Consider the following 22,025-nt stretch of genomic DNA (forward strand, 5'->3'; position numbering starts at 1 on the left):
TGCATGCAGCGGTGTCGTACGCGGGTGCGCGGATCTCGTAGGCTCGCAGTATGCGTTATGGTAGCTGGCAAGAGCTGACTGGTATGACTTCTCGGTCCGCAGTTTTGAACAGCTGAGGTGCCCGAAACGTGTTGAAACGCGGAAAAAGTGAACCGCAGTGCTCTCGCCTTGGCCCTGGCGCTGCAAGATGTCTGTCGAACCGCTGAAACTACTGTGCAGCCCGACTTCGCTGGAACGGGACAGAGGCTATCAAGAGGCGCAGAGGTATTTGACAACTGCGCAAGGCACCGATGTCAGCGTCTTCGAAGCGGCCGTGCTCGCCAAACTGGAGAGCGACAAATCCAATTGGGAATCGACGATAGGCGCCCTCCTGGGCGCCAAGGCGATCGTGGAACATCGACGCTCCGCCCAGCGGCCCAGCAACGAGCTGTTCGACGAAAGTGTCGGTCGCATTTGCATTTCGTTGGTGGCGGACCCCAACGTTAGCGTGCGTTTGGAGGCCGGTAAGTTTCGGTTATCGGCGGTCGTCCCGAGCGTGCGCGCATTTCGTGTGGCTGCTCGACTTTTGTAATGCGCGCGATCCTAGTAACACCGTGCTTTCGTAACGTTGTATCCAGGTCACGTATTGGGAACCCTCTGCGCCGCGGACGGCATCAAGCTGTACGCGAAATATCATAAGGACCTCATACACCTCATCGAAACCTTCTTGGACAAAGACCCGTCGGAGTCCGGTAGCGTTCAGGAGGATGCGAAGACCGAAACCAGCATGTCTTCTGTAAGCACATTTCTATCCCCACCCGCAAAAGAACAAAAATAAGCTTTTAATATGTCCAAACAGCTGCTGCGAAACGAAACTGCATACGCATCCATACAAAATCCAGCTTTTTGTTTAATGTATTTACAGCTTTTACTGCGGGCTTTGTGACCCAGGCAGCAAGGTCAAGGCACAAATATAAAAACACAATAAAATGAAAACTAGTATAACATTAGAAGGGAAATAAATGATGAAAGAATGATAAAACATCACTATAAAGAGGAACTAAACTTGGAATGAAACATTCTAAACATAAGTTTCAAGTGATTCAGCAAAGTTAAAAAAGTCAAAAAGGTATGGCACTCCATTCATCGATGATTCTTGGTGGTACTTGCAGAACAAGGAGCGAGAGGGGGTTATGATGTGCGGGATTGTCGGGATGCTGAAGGAGTGAAATATGAACGGCTCGGATATAGAGAAAACTTGCAGTTCGATAACAAAAATAGAAATTTGAGTCGTGAAATCCATTAGTGCATTAATTCACCCATATGTGTAACCAAAGCAACTGTTTTCATTTTGCGAGTCATGTATTGCATGTTGCTTTGAGGATAATGATTGTGAATGCCATTTGATTGCGAGGTTGACGCAATTTCCTGGACTTCGATGTTAAATCTGTACCTTATCTGTTTCGCTCAGCATGATGGATCCAGCGCTGCAAAGGTTCTACTGAACACTGTTGGCTGGAGGCACCTGGAGACAAGCATAAAGTTAGTAGCCTTTGCTAAACATAACTATGTGTTAAAAGCCTCATGGTATAAGAAATCGCTTGTATCAGCTGTGCCTAACTTTGCGATGCCCAGAGAGGTAAAATGTCATGAGCGTCATAACGTGCGTGGTGTAAAGATGTCGCAATCCAAGTGAAGGCATATTGTTTCATGTGCACAGTAAACCACAATAGTTTATGGACCATAGGATCTAACAAAATGGTGAATTTACAAGCAGTTTGCAACTGTATCCAGCAAAACTACTCAACATTATTTTGTTAGCACATACAAGTATGACCTGGAAATCTGGTCACTTTTGGACAATCACTTTTGGTGATAATATCACTTTTATTTGATGTAGTACAAGGCTCATTAGATGATTCAAGTGCCTTTGCTTAGCCGGCTAATCGACTCGATGATCTTGCTCATCCGGCTAATCAATGCACACCGAAAGGGACGTATCTGAAAGTGAGTGTCTGAGGATTAATATATCCCTCGAATACCAGGCTGCATTCTGTGTCCTTGGAGGCATTCAGCTTGTTATCATATCTCATGGTTCGTGAACAGTTGTGGTTGGCTGTATCTTTAGCACTTTTGACTGCCAGGCTTTCCATTTTACTGCTCCTCCGCTCCTGCTGTATTTCTTGTCCTTTTTCGTGTGTTGGTTCAGTGGACATTTATGGCATCATAGAGGCTTTCTTTCTTTATTTCGTTTTTTTTTGTCAACATATTTTTATGAATTTTTTTGGCTATCATAGTTCAGGTGGACAGACCTGCCACACTGACCATAGCTGCCGTTCCAATCTTCAGCCGCTGGCCGTGTATTTCCTTAATATTTTTTTTTCACGTGTCGGTCAAGGGATAATTAAGAGAAGTGTTTGTGTGAACTGTGCTGAAAGGGCCCCTCACCAGGTCCAGTCATTTTGAGCTGAAAACCCAGTGCATGCAATATGTGCTAATAATCGTGTCTGCTAAGTATTACATCGCTATGCACCATGGAAAGACCTGAAATTCCAAATCAAAAGCCATTTGCCCTTCTCCTCGCGGGCTCCGCACTCCCAGCCGGCGAGGCGACGTGCATGTGCAGTTGCACCTTGCAGCGAAAAAGGGAGGGGAAAAAATATGGAGCGGAGCCTGTGGCATATATACATCACGCGATCTTTGAGCTCCAGTATAGGAGAATGCAGGGAAAGAATTTCCCTTGCAGAGGCTAGGTGGGGCAAATGGAGAGAGTGTTATGTTGGCGGTGATGCTCGCCTCCTGAAATCATTGGTTCTTGGCACTAAAATATTTCTGCCTCAGCTACTAATAAACCAGTTTGAAAAATTATTGTGGTAGAACACTCTCTAGATGGTACGTAGCAACTTCCAGCTAATAACCAAAATTTTCTATGTGCCCTGGTAAGGAACCCTTTAATAATAATCATGAAGTGATCACCATTTTATTAATCACTAGCAAGATCTTCCCAAAATGCCATAACGTTTATATAAAATGTCTTTTGTTATAAATGTCATACAATTGCATTGATTCCTGGCATCATTGAACAAATCATTGTTCTAAGACATTGAAAAGGGTTTTTCAGTAACTGATAACTTCTTGTATGACATATATGATGCACAGATATGGCAGGAAAACAGATAATAGGAAGTTTTAGCATGTCCGGTATTCAGGTAAACGCAAACAGACTGGGCGTTTTACTGTATGAGTGGAGGCACAAACATAAATGGCCTGCACAGTGCAGCCAACTGGTGGTGCTGAGCTCAGTCAGATAAACACAGCTAATATCACAGTAATGAAGTATATTTTACTTTGCTAGCATAAATTTTTGGCAACAACATGATTACACCGCTGCCGAAAATTTGCACCAGGAGCAAAGTAAAATACATTTGGTTACTGTGATATTAGCTGTGTTTGTCTGATTGAGCTCTGCGTGATCAGGTGGCTGCACCACACAAGCCGTTTACGTTTGCACCTCCACTCATCCAGTAAAACGCCCAGTCCGCTTGCGTTTACTCGAATACCGGACATGCTAAAACAACCTAATATCAGTGCAGCATATTCAGTTTCTCTTTCTCGCCACAGTGTTGTCTGTGTCGTAAAAACGCAATGATGTCCTTTAGTACAAGGCCCTGTGAGAATGCTACTTGCTCCTGTTTCTGATTCAGGTGCCTCCAATCTGTTATCGATGGCTGTGGAGCGAGCTTTGAAGAGTTCGTTGACAGCACGCTGCTCGAACTTCTCTGCAAAACTGTGCAACATGTCAGCCGCTTTGTTCGCGAAACAACATTTTGTGTCATCTCATCCCTCGTCACCTGTTGTTCAGGTATGGCCGCTCGCGGTGCAATTTTTTTTGCTAATCTGTTTCGCAGTCAAACCTGAGGCCGCATTCTCGGCCGATTACTTTTGGGGATGCTTTCACTTTTGTGGGATCCGACGTCTGGCGCGACCCCCATCACAGGAAGTGACAGGCGTTCTCTCAGCTGGCTTAGCCGATCAGCCTCTGCTGGAACTGATGTCCCTGAGGATTATCGACCCATAAGCCCTGCTCCTGGCTATAACAAACTGGCATAGACAAATTAAAATGCTTTTAAAGTGAACAAATATTTGTTCAGCACATCTAGTATGGTTCAGTGAAGTCAGCCCTTTGTATAACAAGCGTTTGTTGTTTCCATCATAAAACTAATCCAGAACAGAGTGCACGAACTTTTCACTGAGACTGCAAATTGGTCTATTACAACCTGCCCTATTTAACGAATTGCTTCTCAGCTTGTCATCGAATAAATGGATTTCTGATGAGTTAAGCCCTTCAAGCACAGTGTACCGAATCCCACCAATCTTTCAAGAGTTTAGAAAAAACTCATCTAAGCTCTCAGATGAGCGGGTGCAAGACAGTGGCATTTGAGATCACCAACTGACTGCCTTAGCCGATGCATGCTTTCATTGTTTTTACTTAGCGAGCGCTAAACTTTGTTTCTGCCACCGTGATGTCAAAACGACATGGCTTTGGTCTAGTTGGTGGTCGTCAGAATTGAACGTGTTGAGCAGGGAAGAACTGCCATGACAGACAACAGCGAAGCATTGAACAGTCCTTATGTTGTTCACTGTTTCAGCATCAGGATCGAAAAGCCTATTCGCTGCGAAACAGTATGGGAAACGAATTAGCAAGTGCCTTGCGCTTGGTTTGGCCGACAACTGGAGTCAGGTGAGAATGGTGGTTCTCACCGTCTCCTTTTTTGATCTCGACAGAGGGAACTATTGGGAAAAGAAGAAAACTGCAGCATCTGTTTTGACGGCGTTGCAGGTTCGGCTGGCGGCATCAGAGGCGACCAGGAAGTTCTTGCTGTCCTTCTCCGAGAGGGAACGCGAGCTCTTCTTTCCTGATCTCCTGCCCCAGATGTGCCTTAACAGGTAGCTGTCCTCGGGGCAACACAAAAAAGAGGAATGTTAACCTAGATTCATGGACCACACTTCTGGAATTGGGGATAGGTTAGTGTTACAGTCAGTGGACGTTTGGTACGTGAAAAAGGACACAAAAGCCACAAGATAGGGGGTGAAACCACCTTGAAAGCTTTATCCATGCTCATCGTGACACCATCAGTTTCTGACACTGACCGCTTGACGCTTGTTAGTTGTGCCATATTGGAACTAGTTAGCTGTTATCCAATCATAAAAGATTACGTGTCACTCAGGAAAGGAAGCAATGACTTCGACCTGGCAAATTTAGTGCATAATGCTGTCCTAAGTGATGTGTTGCCAAAAAAAAAAAAAAAAAGTCTCATTGTCTCCCATGCAATCTTTTCTAATGTATATTTAATTTAAATTTTAATGTAAATTTCTTTCCAAGCAACCTTCATGGTAATATCTTGTATGCATGCTGCAATGTTGTCACTTTTGTTGATTAGATGGGCTGGACTGCCATCATTACAGTGAGACATTGTTACACTTGTTGGACCATGCAGATGTACGAGTATTTTTTGAAGTCATTTGTTGAAAACACGACTTTTTCTCTTTTTCTTTGTTAATTTGCAGTTGCCATAATTGACCATGCTTTTCAGGTACTACACTGCTGATGGGGTACGGATATACTCCCAGGAGACATGGCGTCGCATTGCCAAAACAGAAGGCAGGGAGTTGGTTCAGAGGCACATTGCTTGTGTGGTAAGCTGCAAGTTCACGGTATGATCGTTAGTATGTGTCATACATTTTAAAAGGACACCAAGAACAAGGCGAGCTGAATTGACAAATTACTATTCTAAAATCAAAACAAAAAATTTTTCAATCTTGGTTAAAATGGCACTTTTCTAAGTGAAAAAAAGAAGTAAATGTGAGAGGAGTAGCATCGCCGGGAAGTGTGGAATCGGCACTCACTGATATGTGTCATTTTAGTCTCATTTATGTGTCATGATTTGTTGAGAATAGCCAGTAATGAGCGAGTTACGCTACATTTATAAACGAAAAAAAAAAGAAAAAGACAACTTATTCACTTTTAATAAATATTCCTCCACTGGAATTCACTCGTACTGTGCGCCACTCTGTTGGTATTATTAGGTGGTTTTCGCTGCCCTCTTTGTACCACGTTACGAGTCACCAATGGTGGCAGGACATGGCCTCTGAGATTGTTGGCACTGCATAGGTTTCCTGCATTATGTAACCACTCTTGGAGCTCTTGCTTTAAAGGGGCACTCAAACACTTTTAAAGCCACCGTGTTTTGGTCACGTGTTGCGTTGATAGACTGTTGGAGAGATAAATGCAACAATAACGACAGCGATAGGAGCACGCAGTTCAAAGTTATTCAGCTGAGAAATTTCAAGATAAAAGAAAAAAAAAATGCATGCCTTCAACTCAAATTTTTTATAGTCTCCCATCCCCATTTCTCTCACCCACTGACATAACCCCTCGCTGCCAATGGTGAGAGCTCCAAGCTCCTACATAACAGAAGTTGGCACTCCATGGTTGCCTGCTCTATGGTTACGGATTCCGTTGCGCTGATCATAATGTTACTATGGTAACAAACCAGGTAGAGCTGCACCACGCTATCTTGTTTTCACCTTCGAAGGGAAGGTGGCTTTAAGTAATGAGCTTCCCCGATGATGACGACTTGGAGGCACGACTGCCACTACCGTTCAAGCATCATGGGACAGCGCAAGGTCTCTTCTTAGCCTGCACAGGCAGCTTGGCAAAGCAACGCAAGAGAAAAATGTGCATCAACAACAATGCGCTGAGCTGAGAAACTTGTATTGCCTTAACAACACTCACGAGTGTACTGCGCATGTTAAACAAGGTGACGAGGCGAGAAGCTACTAGTGTGTGCACTTCTGTTAAACATAAAGCAACGCTGAAAGGCCAGAGGCTAAAGAGCAGATGGCAGTATTACAGTATTACCCTGCTGTATTACAGTGAAGCTGTTAGCCTCTCGTTGGTCTGCATTTTTCGCGTCGATGTCCGTGGGCAAAAATGTGCGCCAATCCCGGAGGTGGTGCAATACCGGGCTGACCCGTGGCGGAGGTGGAGCAGGCTTCAAGCACTCAGCAATGTGAAGTGAAATGTGGATATATTTTTTGGAATCACACATGCAACATACAGAACATCATTCGTTTCAATGAAGAGCAAGCACAAAACATGCATCTGAACCATATAATTGATGATAAAGCGCTCCTGATAACAGTGCGGAGCATGTAGCACTCCCTGCACACATTTCCCGGTAAACATTACTGTTGTGCAAGCTGCCGCGGCGATGGCAACTTCCGACGTGGGGAATGACGTCACTAACCTTTTGTATATAAAAGAACCAGCCTAGCAATTGACTTCATTGTTCTTGCAGCACTGCTATGGGTAGGCAACACATAGGACTCCTGAGGAACAGCGTGAATACAAAGAGCGGCAAAGGGGAAATGAAATGGCAATATGATCAGTGGCAGTGTGCCGCCAAAATTACCATTACTCTAAATTACCATTACTACCATTACTCTAAAGCAATAAAGCATTGCATACCCCCTTCAGGAGTTGTGGTGGTTTTCAACAGCTTCATTGGACATCCTGTTTCGCAGGGCCGGGATGCAGAGTCAGTTTATTTTCTAGCTGCAGTGTCTTTATTTTTATTTTATGATCGTGTCTGCTTCTGTTACAAAAAGTACAGCAAACAGAAATCGACCCAAATCTTTAATTTATGACACTTTTGCAGCAGTGCAGTGGTTATTGCAGCTTTGTCTCAACAAATCACAGACGAGCATCTGGTGGTGTCAATTACTGTGCAAATGCTCCTGTCAAACACCACTGGGGGATGATGCAATCGGCAGCGATGTAGTGATTTGCTTGTGTGAATAAAATATTAAATATTTAGATAGAGGTTCTTTCACCTGTGCTAGAAGCATCTCTCAACTACCAGTCAAAGCAACCTGCAACAGAAAGAATGTGGCTTAAAATGTGTTTTCGAGGGCCCCTTCAGCAGGCTGTTAGGCATGAGGAAGAGAGGTGCTGCATTCGTTTTTGATTTTCAATGGGACTGAGTCTTTCTCGTGGCATGGAACAAATACAAAGATATTTTTTCTAACATAATTTCTCCTTACTCCAGCTAGGTTGAATGTTTACCTGTAGTGTTTCTTTAAAAGTTAATGTACTTATAGGAAGCTCCGTGTCAGATATTTTGTTGGTAGCATTTGCTTGCCGTTAGGAGAACATTGAGTATAAACTGACTTGTACTTTTTGAAGCACTGTAGCTAACATAACCTTAATTTCTTTAACGATTAAGCGAGAAACAGCCTATAACTCAGTGCCTTTCAGTCTTGACTTCTGTACGTTATAAATTATCTTGCCAAGTGTTGAGAGTAACCCAGTATCCAGAACACGCACATTATGTGCACAGTTCATTGTTTCATAGCCGACTGATGGCGCTGCCTAATGTCATAAAACATATCTAGTCCCACTTAGCACTCGCTCAGAGTGATGAAGCCCTTCTCACAGGTCTGTGACTGAGATGGTTTGACGTCAACCAGTATGCAGTTGATTCATTTCTGTTCTGTTTCCTTTTTTCATTGTATCATTGACGAAATGTGAAACACTGCATTCCTTGTATGCAGAGATGGCTTTCTGCATATCTCCTTACACTTTTTTTGTGTCTGCTATGCAGGTCGACTATTATATATCTCAGGCAGCTGCAGAAAACCACGCTGTTCGGGAGGCAGCCTGCGCCTGCATTGCGGAACTTGCCTCCAAGGTACGGTCACTGCATCAGAGCTGAGTGTGGGTGGCGATTGCACCGTTGTAGCTTGTGAACATTGTCATCTTAGTTTGAGGCGCCACTCTCTTCGCGTATGAGAATTTGGATTCCACCGCTGCCACCATGTTGTGTAACTGAGGAACTTAATGGACTAGGACAGATAATTATTTTAGTCCCAGAACCTGCTAGTCATAAATTGGCTATGGACTTTACCGGTCATTCCAGAGCACATGCAGTTGTGCCTAGCAGCTCACTGATGACCAACCGGCATGGTGGTGCCGATTATAGCATGTGTGCATATGTAATATGCATGTATGTCTATAGTGCATATATAATATGTCCAAACATTTACTTGCACCTTTTTCTGAGCTGGAAATGTCATTTAAGTTCACGCAATATCTGTGACTTTAAATGTAACTGAAATAGTGAGTGATATGAAGCCGGCAGGTGGTCAGCAAATGTCCTCGGACAAGACCACTTTGGAAAAAGACGACTATGAGGATGGTAGTTGGTAGTGTGTAGAGAGTATGTTCAGAACTCTTAGTACCCGCTGTGGTGGCTAAATGGCTGTGGCGATCTGTTGCAACACACGGACAGGGTTCGATCAACAGCCACCAAGGCTGCATATTGATGTGGCCAGCGTGCAAAAATTATCTCTTGAGCTTAGATTTAGCTGTATTAAGAAACCCGAGGTGTTCAGAATTACTTGAAGCCACCACCAATACCATCTCTCATCATCATCCTTGTGTTTCTTTGAGACATCACTCGCTCGCTCGCTCGATCGATCGATCGATCGATCAATCAATCCATCAATCAATCAATCCATCAATCAATCCATCAATCAATCAATCAAAAGACCAAATAATAATGTGAGGTTGGGAATATTTGACCTGTTTTCAAGCATTCCAAGTCAATAAATGGATGTTGCAATCTGGAATGTGTAGAATTGGTACAGGGAAATGCTTGTAGTATAATACACCTTTGACATTGAAAAAGACCTCTGCTATTGAAGTCGCCCTTTTATATAGAAATAGCGTCAAATTAACACCCTTAGTGGTGAAGTATATGTGTGCTGAACGTCTTCCTTCCCCTCTCTCCGTCACACTCCTGCCACCTGGTGCACTCTCTCGCAACTACAGTCAACCATCGCATGCAGCCTCTGAGAACTGCACATGCAGCCACGCCTCACTTAGATTTCTCCGTCCACTTACGCCGCCACTCTCTCCTCACAAGTGTTACAAGTCATTTCATTTCAGGGGCGTTCACAGTGCATGTTTTTGTAATATAAGCACTCTTATTGTGATTTTATGGTGCTGGTTTTGGTGAACCTACCACAGTGGCTATGGCATTCTGCTGCACAGCACAAAGCCGTGGGCTCGAGTCCTGGCCCTAATGGCTGCATTTTGATAAAGGTGGGAGTGCAATAACGCATGTGTACTTAAATATACATTTAATGTTAAAGAACCCGAGACAGCATCCTTCGTAATAACCCACCTGCAACTTCAGGACGTTAAACCCCGTAATATGGCTTGCTTTGGTTTTGGTGCCCTAGGCAAAAAAAAGAAATAAAGAAAAGAAAAAAGAGAAAAGGGAGCATTGGTGACACACTCCGAAGTCCGAGCCTGTGTTGAGCACCTTTAAAGGCACTAGGTGGCAGCTCTCGGATATACCAATTAAAACCAGCTGTTCTTCCACTTCTGAATTTCTTTCAGATAGCTCACGATGCCGTGAGGCCACATGTATCCCGGCTTTTTCAAACCCTCCTCGTTTGCTTCCGAGACCCTTCCTGGGCAGTTCGGGATGGTATGTATGCTTGACGCACTAGTCTTTTGTGCATTTGTCTAGACCCTGTTTAGCTTATGTGCTGTTCTACAACAGTCTTATATATTATCATTTCTTTTTTTCTTCCCCCCTCCCCCTTCTATGTTTGCAGCCGCTTGTCTTGCTTGCGGGAACTTCATGCTGTGCTACCCTGAAGAGTCCAAGTAAGCGTTTTTGTTTTGAGGAAGAAGTAAGCTTTTCTTGTAGTCTGTGCAGTGCTTATGAAAAAGACATCAGAAAAGGAAGTGCAGAAGACACATTGTTATCCCCGTTTTTGTTGAGTACTGCACGAATCACAAGATCAATATGCACCAACTTGCTGAGTTTTTTTATCCTAGTCATTGAAGTCAAAGTTTGAGACCTCATTTTGACACCTCTGGCATAGGAATCGACACATTGGTCACTCCTTTTTTTTGGTATCAGCTCAAGGAGGGTTAGATGCCAACTGATTGAAGTTAGATCTCCGTAATGAGCAGGCTACTGCAATTTATTTGTCTCGGTCCACACTAAGCTTGAAATGCAAATACTCGTGCCTCACTTAACTGAAGGCAGCTTACTTTCAAGGTCGGTAATGCAAGAGAATGTTGGTATCGACCTTACAAGGGGTAGTGGAGGCTTGTTAACATTGTTGTGTTTGAAGCAGTATCGACGCATATATATTTGTTTTAAGTTGTGGGAACTCCATTACACATTTCTCTACACAAGAGGAAGACACTTTGCAAATACAGTCAAACCTTGATATAACGAGCCTCGCTGCAACGAAATTCGCAGTGTAATGAACTGTTTTCATTTCCGGATCTTATTTGCATTGAAAACCGTGCATGTTCTTTCGTGATTTAATGAAGTAATTCCTTGAAACGGTTTTAATTTAACAAAGTTTTCAGCCATCTCAAGCATGAACTTGGAGCCTGTATGGCTAGTTCGTCTAGCAAAAAAACCATAAAAATGTCGGCCAAGGCAAAACTTACTTGAAACATCTTTCTGCGTGAAAAGTTTGAGCAGCAAAGCCGCCGTCAAAGTGCTTGCGCTGGTACACGGTAGGCAGGAAATAGCGTTGCGCCATTTGTCACATTGGTAAACAACTTGCAGAGGTAGCGGGGCACGCAGCAGCTCGCAGCGCTCAGAGAAACGCCAGACCTGACAGTACCTGCTGCGCAAGAGGGATGGGGAGGGAGTGAACGCACGGTAACGTGATCAAGCACACGATGGGGAAGGGAGGAGAAATGTGTGCATCTTCTCCTCTCACGCATAGGCTCTCTCCACGGCAAGTGCAAAGGTAAGAGTCGAAATGGTTGGTGCCGTCACACATATTTTGTTGTTGCCACGCATTAAGTGTCGGCAGTCACATAATCTCAAGTTTCCAAGACAAGGTGTGAAGCGCTCGCTTGCGTTGCGACTGCGAGTTCGTGGTCATCGAGTGAGATCTGTTGATGTTTGTTTGAGCACACATGACACCGATAAAACTGCGAACCTTACCTTGTGTAGTTGTCTCTTTGCTATCGTCATCAATGCTCCTTTCTGGCAAAAGTGACTTTTCTTTCTTTCTTTTTTTTTTTTTTTGCTCAGGGCGAATACTCGTATCTTTTCATGCTTTCGTTTTTAATTTGCAGGCGCCGGCTGCGAGCACTAAGTGTGGTTAGCTATAGTGTCCAAGATTTACGACACTAAGTGACGCAGTGGATGCAAATCTCTGACACTGTGTGCCCTGTCGATGCATTGCTCCCGGCGCTATCTCCACCACACGTGCTGGTGCTCATAACCGCGCTATTATAGCCCAACCTTCTTGCAACTTGTTTATAAGCCTTACTGACAAGATACTATCCACCAGAAATGCTCTGGGCATTTGTGAAGTTGTTTTTAATGCTGAAACTTTGAAACCTCGAATTAACGAAAGTCACGATTTAACGAAGTTTTTTGCTGCAAGTAGAAATTTGCTCTTTTGAGGTTCGACTGTACTATAAAGGCTGGGAAATCATAAGTTATTTCAATTTCATATTTAAGTTGGGTCTCGAAATGCGACACCTGGCATCGTTGGCATCATCGCGACGTCATGCTACAGAGAAAAGTTAATAAACAAACAGGAGTGCTCGCATGCATTTTTCTTTTTCTTTCTGAGCTCGCGTGTGGGAGTCGTAGGGATCTCATGAACAGAGCAAGCCAGTGTATCATGATGCATCTACTCCTGGTACCAAAACCAAAACTGGTTTATGGACAGAAGTACTACAGCGAATTGTTTAAGGTGCTGTGACATTTACCGGCATCTTTCCCAGGGTTTATAGTATTGAGACTTCCATTTCATGTAGAAAGGTGACAAGTAAAAAGTGTCATGTCAGTGGTCCTTTAAGAATGCAGGAGCGTGTGAGTGACTTTTGCTGAGGTTCTTGGGGTTTCAGTGTATCAACAGTCACTTCACCCGCTGTACAAGTTGAGACCAATGTGTGTCCCGCCACATCTTTACAACTCTCTCCCTGCAGGGCATCTTTCAAGACCGTCTACCCTTTGTTCTTTAACAACCTCCAAGATTGCATACCGTCAGTACGGCAAGGGGCTGCGGCTGCTCTTGCCAATGTTGTCAGGGCTTACGGTGCGTACTTAAACTTACTTAACCTCACTTAACCTCACTTATAATTAAGTTCTTGAACCTTGCTTCTAAACATATATTTTGTAAGACCGCGGGAATAGAGAACTGTAGCCAGGAAACATATGCAAACACTCTAACAGCGACATTGTAACCAGGAATACATGTTAGCTAGAAAGATACAATGTGTTGAGAGAAAAAAACATCCTGTTTGTGTTGATCTTAAAAGTGAATTGCAACAGCGGAAGGATTTGGTCTGCGTCTGATGTGTACAGGTACGATGTGCTATAAGAAGCATCAGTGCCCACCTCTTTGTTTTGCACATCGCTCGCCACCTGCGTGCATAATAAACTTAGACATCACTCGCCGCGCCTGCGTGCATAATGAACTTAGGCTCAGGTGTGTTGCCTGGTTGCAATAGGAGGTTGCATACCGTGAATACACAATTGTAATGCAACCTCCAATCCAAAACTTGCACGTTAGTCTGTCCTGGAAATCTCGCAACAGATTCAAATTTAGTGGTTGCAGCAAATTTCTGACCCAGACATCTCGCTCGTTCTTTTTATACGTGACATCTGTCAAACACTCATCTCTAGCGCCAGCGCTGCGCACACATGCACACACCCATACACCCATACACCCGCATGCTTGTTCAGCTCTCTCGAGGTCTCCTAACCAGAGTCTCGAGAAAGGCTTAGCTCCAAAATTGGCGATGCGCTCACTCTCTGCAGGCGAAGAAGCCTTTCAGGTGGTGAAGGCCAAAATCACGGAGGGCCTTGCCGGCGTGGCCAAGCAACCAGCGGAGAGCATCCACTACAAGGAGATCCAGGGCTGGGGCTCCGGCGGGAGTAGTGGTACGCCTAGCATCAAGGCCATCAAAAAGCTTCACGACAACGACCCCGCCCTGCACACTAACCAGCCGGTATGCGCTGCACACAACATTAATTCCTTGCCTTTCAGCGTTCTTTGCCTCAATCAGTCGCTTTGTGCCTCTGGTCTCTCTGGCAAGTTCTTGGTGCGCTGCCTTAAGGAGTGTTGTATTCTCCCAAGGCCCGAAGACAGGTCAGGAACCTAATGGCTTTTGCAAGTTGGTTCTTGTTACCGACTGGGTATATTACGAACATGAGAAAAAAAGCATTTTCTTGCTGTTTAAATACCACTGTCGGATGATGAGAGTACAATCTCCATGTACTTGGAGTGAGTGACCGTTTCCTTGTGTTGGTTATGGTCAAAAATGTTTTTTTCTTTGTCCAAACACGCCGTTCAAGATGTAACGTCATGTGGCAGCTTGTCATGTCGATGCGGTATCTTGTATTTCTGTGTCAGGTTACGGTATTCGAAGCACACTTCACAACTGCTTCTTGTTGACTGTGGTGCTGAACAACATTCATCAAATTAATTTCGATATTCATGAAAGCTGACGTCGGGCATCTGATCAAAGTGCTTCCATACAATTCTGCAAATGTTTGCTTTTATATACGTACACATATCTTGCGTAATTGCTGCCAAGATAGTTTTGAAGGGGATTGAAAGATACGTGCACTTATAATGTGCAACAGGTCTCACAAAGATACATACATACACATGAGAGGAGGGAAACCGAGGGGCTCGATTTTGTTAATCATGACCACATAAAGCCAACAGACAATGAAGCCAAGGAAATCATTGGAGAAATTAACTGTGGTTGAAATTAGAATGTAGAAAATAATGAAGAAAAGGCAAATGAAAGTGGACGAAAAGATAACTTGTCGCTGGTGGGAGCTGAATCTACAACCTCCGCATTATGCGTGCATTGCACTACCAATTGTGTTACGATGATGGCTATCAATCTGTCCACTAACTTGGGTATTTATGTTTTACTAGATCCATCCCTTGAAGTGTTAGCCAGCATCACTTGAAGCCATGGTGGATGGATGTGGAGATATATATATAAGGTCATGTAATGCGCCGGTTAGACAACCGTCGGACCATTAGGGTTACAGAATGGGTACCAAGAGAAGGAAAACGCAATCGAGGACGACAAAAGACTAGGTGGAGCGATGAAATTAGGAAATTCGCGGGCGCTACTTGGAATCAGTTGGCGCAGGACAGGGGTAATTGGAGATCGCAGGGAGAAGCCTTCGTCCTGCTTTGGACATAAAAGAGCCTGATGATGATATATATATAAGCTGGAAAAGATTAATCATGTCAACCCAGCATAGATAACAGAAATGTATTATCTGCTTTGCAGATGTTATGGCCATGTTGCTCTACTCTTTGATGCGTACCATTGTTGTGTAGATAACACACTATATGAGGTGCAGTCAGAAAGTTCACGGAATTGCTTCACTAATGCTGAACGAGCAATAAGGTAGCGTACACGTGCTTGGGTAGGGGGCTGGGTGTGCCTGCGCATGGGCAGAGCGGGTCTGGACAGGTTTCAGTGCAAAGTGGTGTCACTGCACCATGTGATCTGGACATGAGTGGTGGGCAGTCGGCGCAGTGTCGCAGTTCGAACAGTGTGCGAACATCAACTTCATGTGCGTATTGGGAAAATCAGCTTTAGAGATGCTGTCGGCCTTGCAGCAAGTGTACGGTGATAATGCACTAAAGAAAACCACAGTTCACGACTGTTTTGCACACGTTAAGAAAGGGCAGGAAACGTTAGAAGACGACGAGTGCAGTGAGAGATCGATATTCCGAAATTACGAAATGATTGCCAAGGTGGAACAACCGATTTCCTTGATCGAATAATGACAATCGAGGAGTTAAAGAAGTGGGTATCTCACGCGGGTCAATGCCATTTTACGCAACGATTTGAAGATGAGACGCGCCAGTGCGAAGTTTGTTACGAGGCAGCTGAACACGGATCAGATGGAATGCAGCATGACAGTCGGTGGCAAGCTGTTTGAAATAAGTATGCAGGACCCGACGTTGTTCCAACAGATCGCCACTGGTGATGAGTCTCGGGTGTTCACCTACGACCTGGCGACGAAACAGTAGTCATCGGGAGTGGCACACACCAGCGTCTCCCAGACCACAAAAATCATGCATCGTCAGATTCAAACTCAAAGTGATGCTCTTTACATTATTTGCCATCAACAGTTTGGTGCACTACGAGTTCGTACCACCTGGATAGTCTGTTACTGGCCAATTCTACTTGCAAGTTTTGCAGAGGGTATGTGACACGGTTCGAAGGAAGTGACGGGACAAGCGGCGAGGCAAGTGGTGTCTGCATCATGATAATGTGCCAAGCCACACATCGCTTGTTGTGCGGCAATTCCTCGCCAAGAATAACATTCCAGTCGACCCTCAACCACCGTACTCTCCGGATCTTGCTCCAAGTGACTTTTCGCTGTTCCCTACTCTGAAAATGGACCTCAAGGGGACACATTTTGTAATCGTGGAGGACATCAGAGCGAATGCGATGGCTAAGCTCCGACAGCTTCCAAAACAAGCCTTCTACCGCTGCTTCGAACAGTGGTAGGAGAGATTCAGCAAGTGTGTTGTGGGCGCAAGGGTCCTACTTCGAAGGCGATTAGGTAAGCATTGCCGTAGGTCGTAACGCTGGCACGCTGAACCACCTTTCCAGGAACTTTTTGACTGCCCCTTGTACACTGCCACCTGTGTATGACACCTTGTGGAATGCTTGGTTTGTAGATGCTGTACCATAGAGCAATTCGTGCTTTACAGAAGCTGGCTGCAACAGTTAGCCGCAGCCTCTTCTTCCTTTCCGTTTTCCTTCAGGCTTTTTCATGTGAAAGTCTCACTCCAAAAGCAGGGCTGCCAACTGACTGGAACTACAGGAAACCATCGGAGCCTTGGGAGTTGGCCGATGGGTATGTTTTCACAATGGTGCACATTCCATACATTTCTTAAAATGTGTCGGAGCCTTGAGAAGTGAAAAAACAACGAGTCTGTGCTTAATAGTGCACTCTGAAACCTCATAACAAAGTTAAAGGAGGGAGGAGCAAAAGTTACTTCATTATATAGATCTATTATTGCCCTTTACTTCAATATACAGTAGTGACCAAAAAAGATACAATATTTTTCATTTCGATCGTGTGGGCTAAGTTGCTCAGAATGTTGGTGCTGGGTTATGCCAGGCTTCTAGCCTAGAGCAATAGTCTCATGAATGTGCACTGACATTTTACATTATTCATACCACATAGCCCACCTGTCGTGCACACAACTTGCCTTTTCCAAGAATGTGCTGCAAGGAAACTGTAGTATCAACCACTAGTGAAAATATGTGCATGCTGGTGAGAGAAATTTTAATGAGAGGTAGGGAGGTTAGCTGAGCTAAAGGTTTGGCGTGCTACTAATGTACAGGTTTAATACGTAACGAGAGATCAAATGACAACAGAAAAAAAAATAATAAGGTGCACACGCAACCCACTTGCACAAACACTCAGAACAGGGCAGCAGTGAAAACCGTGAAATGATGAACAAAGTGGAAAGTGGAGCTTTACGGTACCGTCAATAAAGAAAACGTTATCCATCCTGTGGTGAAGCCAAAGGGACACAGATACTCTGGCTTCATCATTGCCACTGGAGCATGCCTACGCAAACACTAAAGCTTAGTTCCCGCTAACGGAACCTTCGTGAAGCCGCTGTAGCACTCTGAACTGACCAGTTGAATCTGTCATTAGTTGGCTGCACTTTCTTTTGTTGGAACGTTCCTCAACACCAGTTGCCGAATTTTGCTTTTCTGGTTTTCTTTTCATTCCACGTCTGCGCGATTGTGCGTGCCTTCCCGACATTACTTTGCGAGATTTGCATGTGATGACGGCTACCACTCCTGTTTCTTGGCCCTGCCAGGTGCATCCACCTCATAGCGGAGCTGTCCCAGGTACCTCAGGTGTCGACGAGCGTCGCTGAATTCCTGCCTGCTCTGTCGGAAGCGTCGAGACACAGGCATTACGCACACCACGTGGTTTTGCTGGAGACATTGTGCAGCCAGGTGAGGCTTAAAACATGGGTTGGGGTTCACCTTACTGCTGCAAACTAGTATATGTAGCCTTTTTGAGCATAAGATAATGGAGAAGGGGAGGAGGTCGAAAAATAAACAGTGTTGGCATGCATTAGGCAAGTCTTCTTAACTTCTTGGCTATTCTTATAGTGATGCGATTCTGTTCCAAGTTGGCTGTATGTAAGAAGAGTCCTGAAGATGGTTTGGGTATGCCTTTTAAACCTTGTACGTCAAGTCTTGTATGTAATGCAAGGTATTGGCCTGAATTCTCAGATGTCAATTTTGCTTCTCGTATTATGTTCTAGTACTTAAAATTTTAGGTCTTTTAAGTGTTTCTTAATCGTAGAATGAGCAAAAACAAAAGTGTTTTTTAGTCGTATTAGAGGTTGTTTTTATTTAGTTTGCTACCTCAAAATGTTGTTTGTATTATATGCAGGATTCTGTGGTGTTTTGCCAAACTGCCGATGAACATATCACAAAGCATTTGTTTGCGCAGGTGTTTCTATGAAATACGTAAGAGTAATTGTGGTCAGGGCGTTAAAAGCGTGTTTTAGAGGAGACATACATATTTTAAAAAGTTCCAAGCAGTACGAAAAGACGCATAACAGACTGGACGAAAAGACGGAAAAAAACGGACCTGCGCTGCCAGTCTGTTTTCTCTGTCTTTTGTCTGCATTTTTTCATGCTGCTTGGAACTTTCTTAAATATAAATGCATACCAACTTGCCCAACTTTCAGCACTTCGGAAGCATACAATAGACTTAGTTTAAAGTGTATTACAACAGAGGCACTGGAGTGAAATAGCACACCAAGTGGAAGCAACGAGCGGTGAGGCATATTAATATACTAATCATGTTCAGGTGGACCTGCTCTTGAATGGTCCAATTACCAGAGTAGACAGTGAACATCTCTGTCTCTGCAGTTTTATCTGGTAGGCTTCTTTCTGATGGTCACATTTTGGTCAACTGGAACAAGCAGAAATAAAGAAAGAAATTGTAAACTGGCAGGCAGGGTGGTGTAACCATAAACTTTCCATACTTACAATATAATGTGGCAGTGTTGAAATACTACCTTTTACGATACTCTGTTCGACTGCCAAGTAGTTCTCAAACAGCGTTTTGTGCACTCATTTGTTCTTGACAGCTCCCCAATGTGGTGAAAGGCGTGGGAAAGCGAGTGTTCAAGTTGCACATTGAACTCTTCTTCGAGCCCATTTTCTACAGCCTGGTGGGTGTGCATTTGAAGAAATATTTTGTCTCAAAATGAGCCGATCTTTAGAATTTATTTAGAATAGCTAAAGGGCTCCATAAAGGGCATATATATATTCACTGGCAGCATGTTTGAGGGTACTGATGCCGCCATGCACGAGCGCCTAGTTATATGGTACTTTTTCAAATGTCGCGCACTTTGTTTGCAACCCAGAAAAATTAAAACCACAGCAGCTACCATTATACGGAAAAAAAGAAATATTTGGATGTTTGTTAATAAGCTCCACAACTTCTCTGTTGAAGATGTTGCGCTTAAAGTGATACTTTAGAAGTTAGTTAATTAATGGAGTTAAAAAATGCTCCGAGTTGCTCACAAGGACAGTGAGCAATGCTCAGTTCATTGAATTTTCTTAATGCATATTTGTATTTCTCTAAGACTTCACACAGTTTTGCGGGAACACCTTGTATTCTGGCGCGTAAGTGAGCATCCTCTATGACGCATCTGCGCAGAACTGCGAGAATGCCCTGACGTCCAGCGCGGCAAGTCAGTGTTTGAATCAGCTCTCAAGTTTGTTCGGACCAAGCATACTGAGGGCGAGAGTGGAGCAGTGGAATTCAAAGTAAGTTATTTTTGCGCAGTTCCGTTTTTGTACTCTGTGCAGCACCTCTACAGCTATGCATTGCATGATTAGCCAACTAGAAAAAGATTAACCGGAAGAAGACGTGTTCCTCCAATGCATATCATCCTCTACGCGACACCTACTGAATGGAAGCTTCACGGAAAGATTAGTAGCGTGCAGTGGGTGAGCCCTCCACCTCATGTGGCTGGCTTTAATTAATAGGCTGGCTGACACAAGCTTGATGCTGCTCCAGTGCACACAATTGTGGCGAGACAGGTTATGGCTTCCTTTGCCGAGAACTTTGTCCTTAAGCAACTACCATTCGGAGGACGCTTTTAGCTCGGGGGCCAACAGCGATGTCCGCATTCAAATGCATATGCAATGAAGATGCTGCGAAAATTTGTTTTATAAGAAAAAGCAATTCTCAGTAATCACACGAGCCATATTTTTATAGGAATTCGCTAAAAATTGGTGAAGTAAAAAAAAAATTGATGCAACAAGTTTTACAACTTCACAAGTCTGGAGCAGCAACAACAAATTAGTATGTCCAAAGTGAACCTAATCTAAGATGCAAAGCTGCGTGCCAAACGACCTGCCTTAATGAATGGCGATGAAACTTGCTCAGAAATGCTGAATTTGTTTCTATTCACAAGAACACATAGTCATTCAACGGTTGATGCTCCTGTCATGCGCAGGTACTTGGAACAGCTCGACGCCAACCTCCACATAGCCGGTCTTTGAAGAAAGCCACACGAACATCCAACAAGCCTCGACGTATCAAGCCTGCGTGCCACTACGGGACTTAAACCTTGTTCACCGAATTCTTATACCTTTTGCATGTAGTATTAGGTGCACAAGGTATGGTCGTTTTTGTATACGTAACCTGGAAATGGGGAGTTGGGGGGATACTTACACTCTTCAGTGTGAAATCGTACCATTCCACACAAAGTTGTTTGAGAGAAAGTGTGTGTGTGCACGAAACGATGTGGAAAGCTGGAGTAATGAACGCTGTGGATGTAGACCTGGCTACGCCTTCTTTCTGCAGTCAGTCACTAGTGCTGCCAACGCGCGTCTGGGCCGAAGTGCAATGCGGGTCCAAGTTGCCAACCAAGGTGATCTCTTTAAATGGCAGCTATGCAAGAAATGTGTAACATGCCTGCATGCCTTTGACATATCAGTTCGAGAACAACAACAGCAACAAAAACAAAAAAAAGTATTAAGCTTTCCTCATTGGGAAAGTGTTTTTATGGTTGAAGCAATTCCATGTGCGAGTATTTATGGCGAAATGCTGCCACGCGGTAGAGTCAAAGAACAACAGTATTTTTCTTTTTAATGCAGGGGCAATGGCTGTGTGCAGCACTGTCTCCTTCAAGACTTAATGTCCTTCGATTTTGTACTCTTTCCTTAAGTAGCGACATCTACCTCTGTCAGCTGCCATGTTCCTCCTAACCTGCTCAAGTGGTGTATTCGCGTAGATAGCATCAGACCATCAATGGCCACTGCCACACCGCACAGGTAAAATATAAGTTTCAGGCAGGAGGCCAAATAATCAAATGCAAACCGAAAAGCGGGTTAGGACTGCACTGCTGAGGCCGAACAGGAAATTTGTCGACGTAATTGTGAACCGTACTTGCCGACGGTGCCCGTTCTCAACACATCTTTATGGCGATGCCTGCCGTGTTGCGGTCGCGCAAACCACAAGATATCCTTTGCACAAGAAAAAGACAAAAAGATAAATGCGCACAGAAACGTGGCATGTTCGCTATAGCGCGTGTTCAGCCTGCCCTGAAGTTTGCTCACAGCAGCGCGCAAGTGACTGCGGGGGGAACAGTGTTAAGAAGAACATGGCCGCCAGAATGCGCTTCCCAAAGAGATTTGTCGGCGGTGCTTGAAAGCTTGTCGCTACTTAAAGAAAGGCAAAAAATATCTGGGGCTTTAGCTTTTCTTTCTTTGTCAACAAAGATCTAGTCTGAAGAGACACTTTGTTTTCAAGTGAACAAGTTACCTGGCACACCGACGTATATATTTATATATATATTTTGTCTGTGCTGACCTTCCCAAACATTTTTTTAAAATAAAAGATCCAAGCTTTGCTCCTGGTGATGTTGTTGGT

General features: G+C 44.2%; 1 protein-coding gene across 1 annotated transcript; it reads left to right on the forward strand.

Moving 5' to 3' along the window:
- Positions 1-37: 37 nt before the first annotated feature.
- Positions 38-22,006, forward strand: LOC142588086 (uncharacterized). Its single transcript, XM_075699547.1, has 17 exons — positions 38-503; positions 618-775; positions 1,451-1,521; positions 3,684-3,841; positions 4,629-4,720; positions 4,820-4,926; positions 5,574-5,676; positions 8,646-8,732; positions 10,448-10,538; positions 10,669-10,720; positions 13,031-13,140; positions 13,866-14,056; positions 16,861-16,952; positions 17,935-18,076; positions 19,228-19,311; positions 19,803-19,912; positions 20,608-22,006. Exons 1-17 carry the CDS (start codon positions 188-190, stop codon positions 20,651-20,653), a joined length of 2,010 nt encoding a protein of 669 aa, XP_075555662.1. The 5' UTR covers positions 38-187; the 3' UTR covers positions 20,654-22,006.
- Positions 22,007-22,025: the final 19 nt, after the last annotated feature.

Source organism: Dermacentor variabilis, chromosome 7, assembly GCF_050947875.1.
Source record: "Dermacentor variabilis isolate Ectoservices chromosome 7, ASM5094787v1, whole genome shotgun sequence".
Classification (NCBI taxonomy): Eukaryota; Metazoa; Arthropoda; class Arachnida; order Ixodida; family Ixodidae; genus Dermacentor; species Dermacentor variabilis.

Excerpts from the sequence above, each read along its gene's own strand:
- LOC142588086 (XM_075699547.1), top strand. The coding sequence starts at position 188 with ATGTCTGTCGAACCGCTGAAACTACTGTGCAGCCCGACTTCGCTGGAA. Across the intron at positions 3,842-4,628 it reads CCTCGTCACCTGTTGTTCAG|CATCAGGATCGAAAAGCCTA; the intron begins GTATGGCCGCTC and ends TCACTGTTTCAG. Across the intron at positions 8,733-10,447 it reads TTGCGGAACTTGCCTCCAAG|ATAGCTCACGATGCCGTGAG; the intron begins GTACGGTCACTG and ends AATTTCTTTCAG.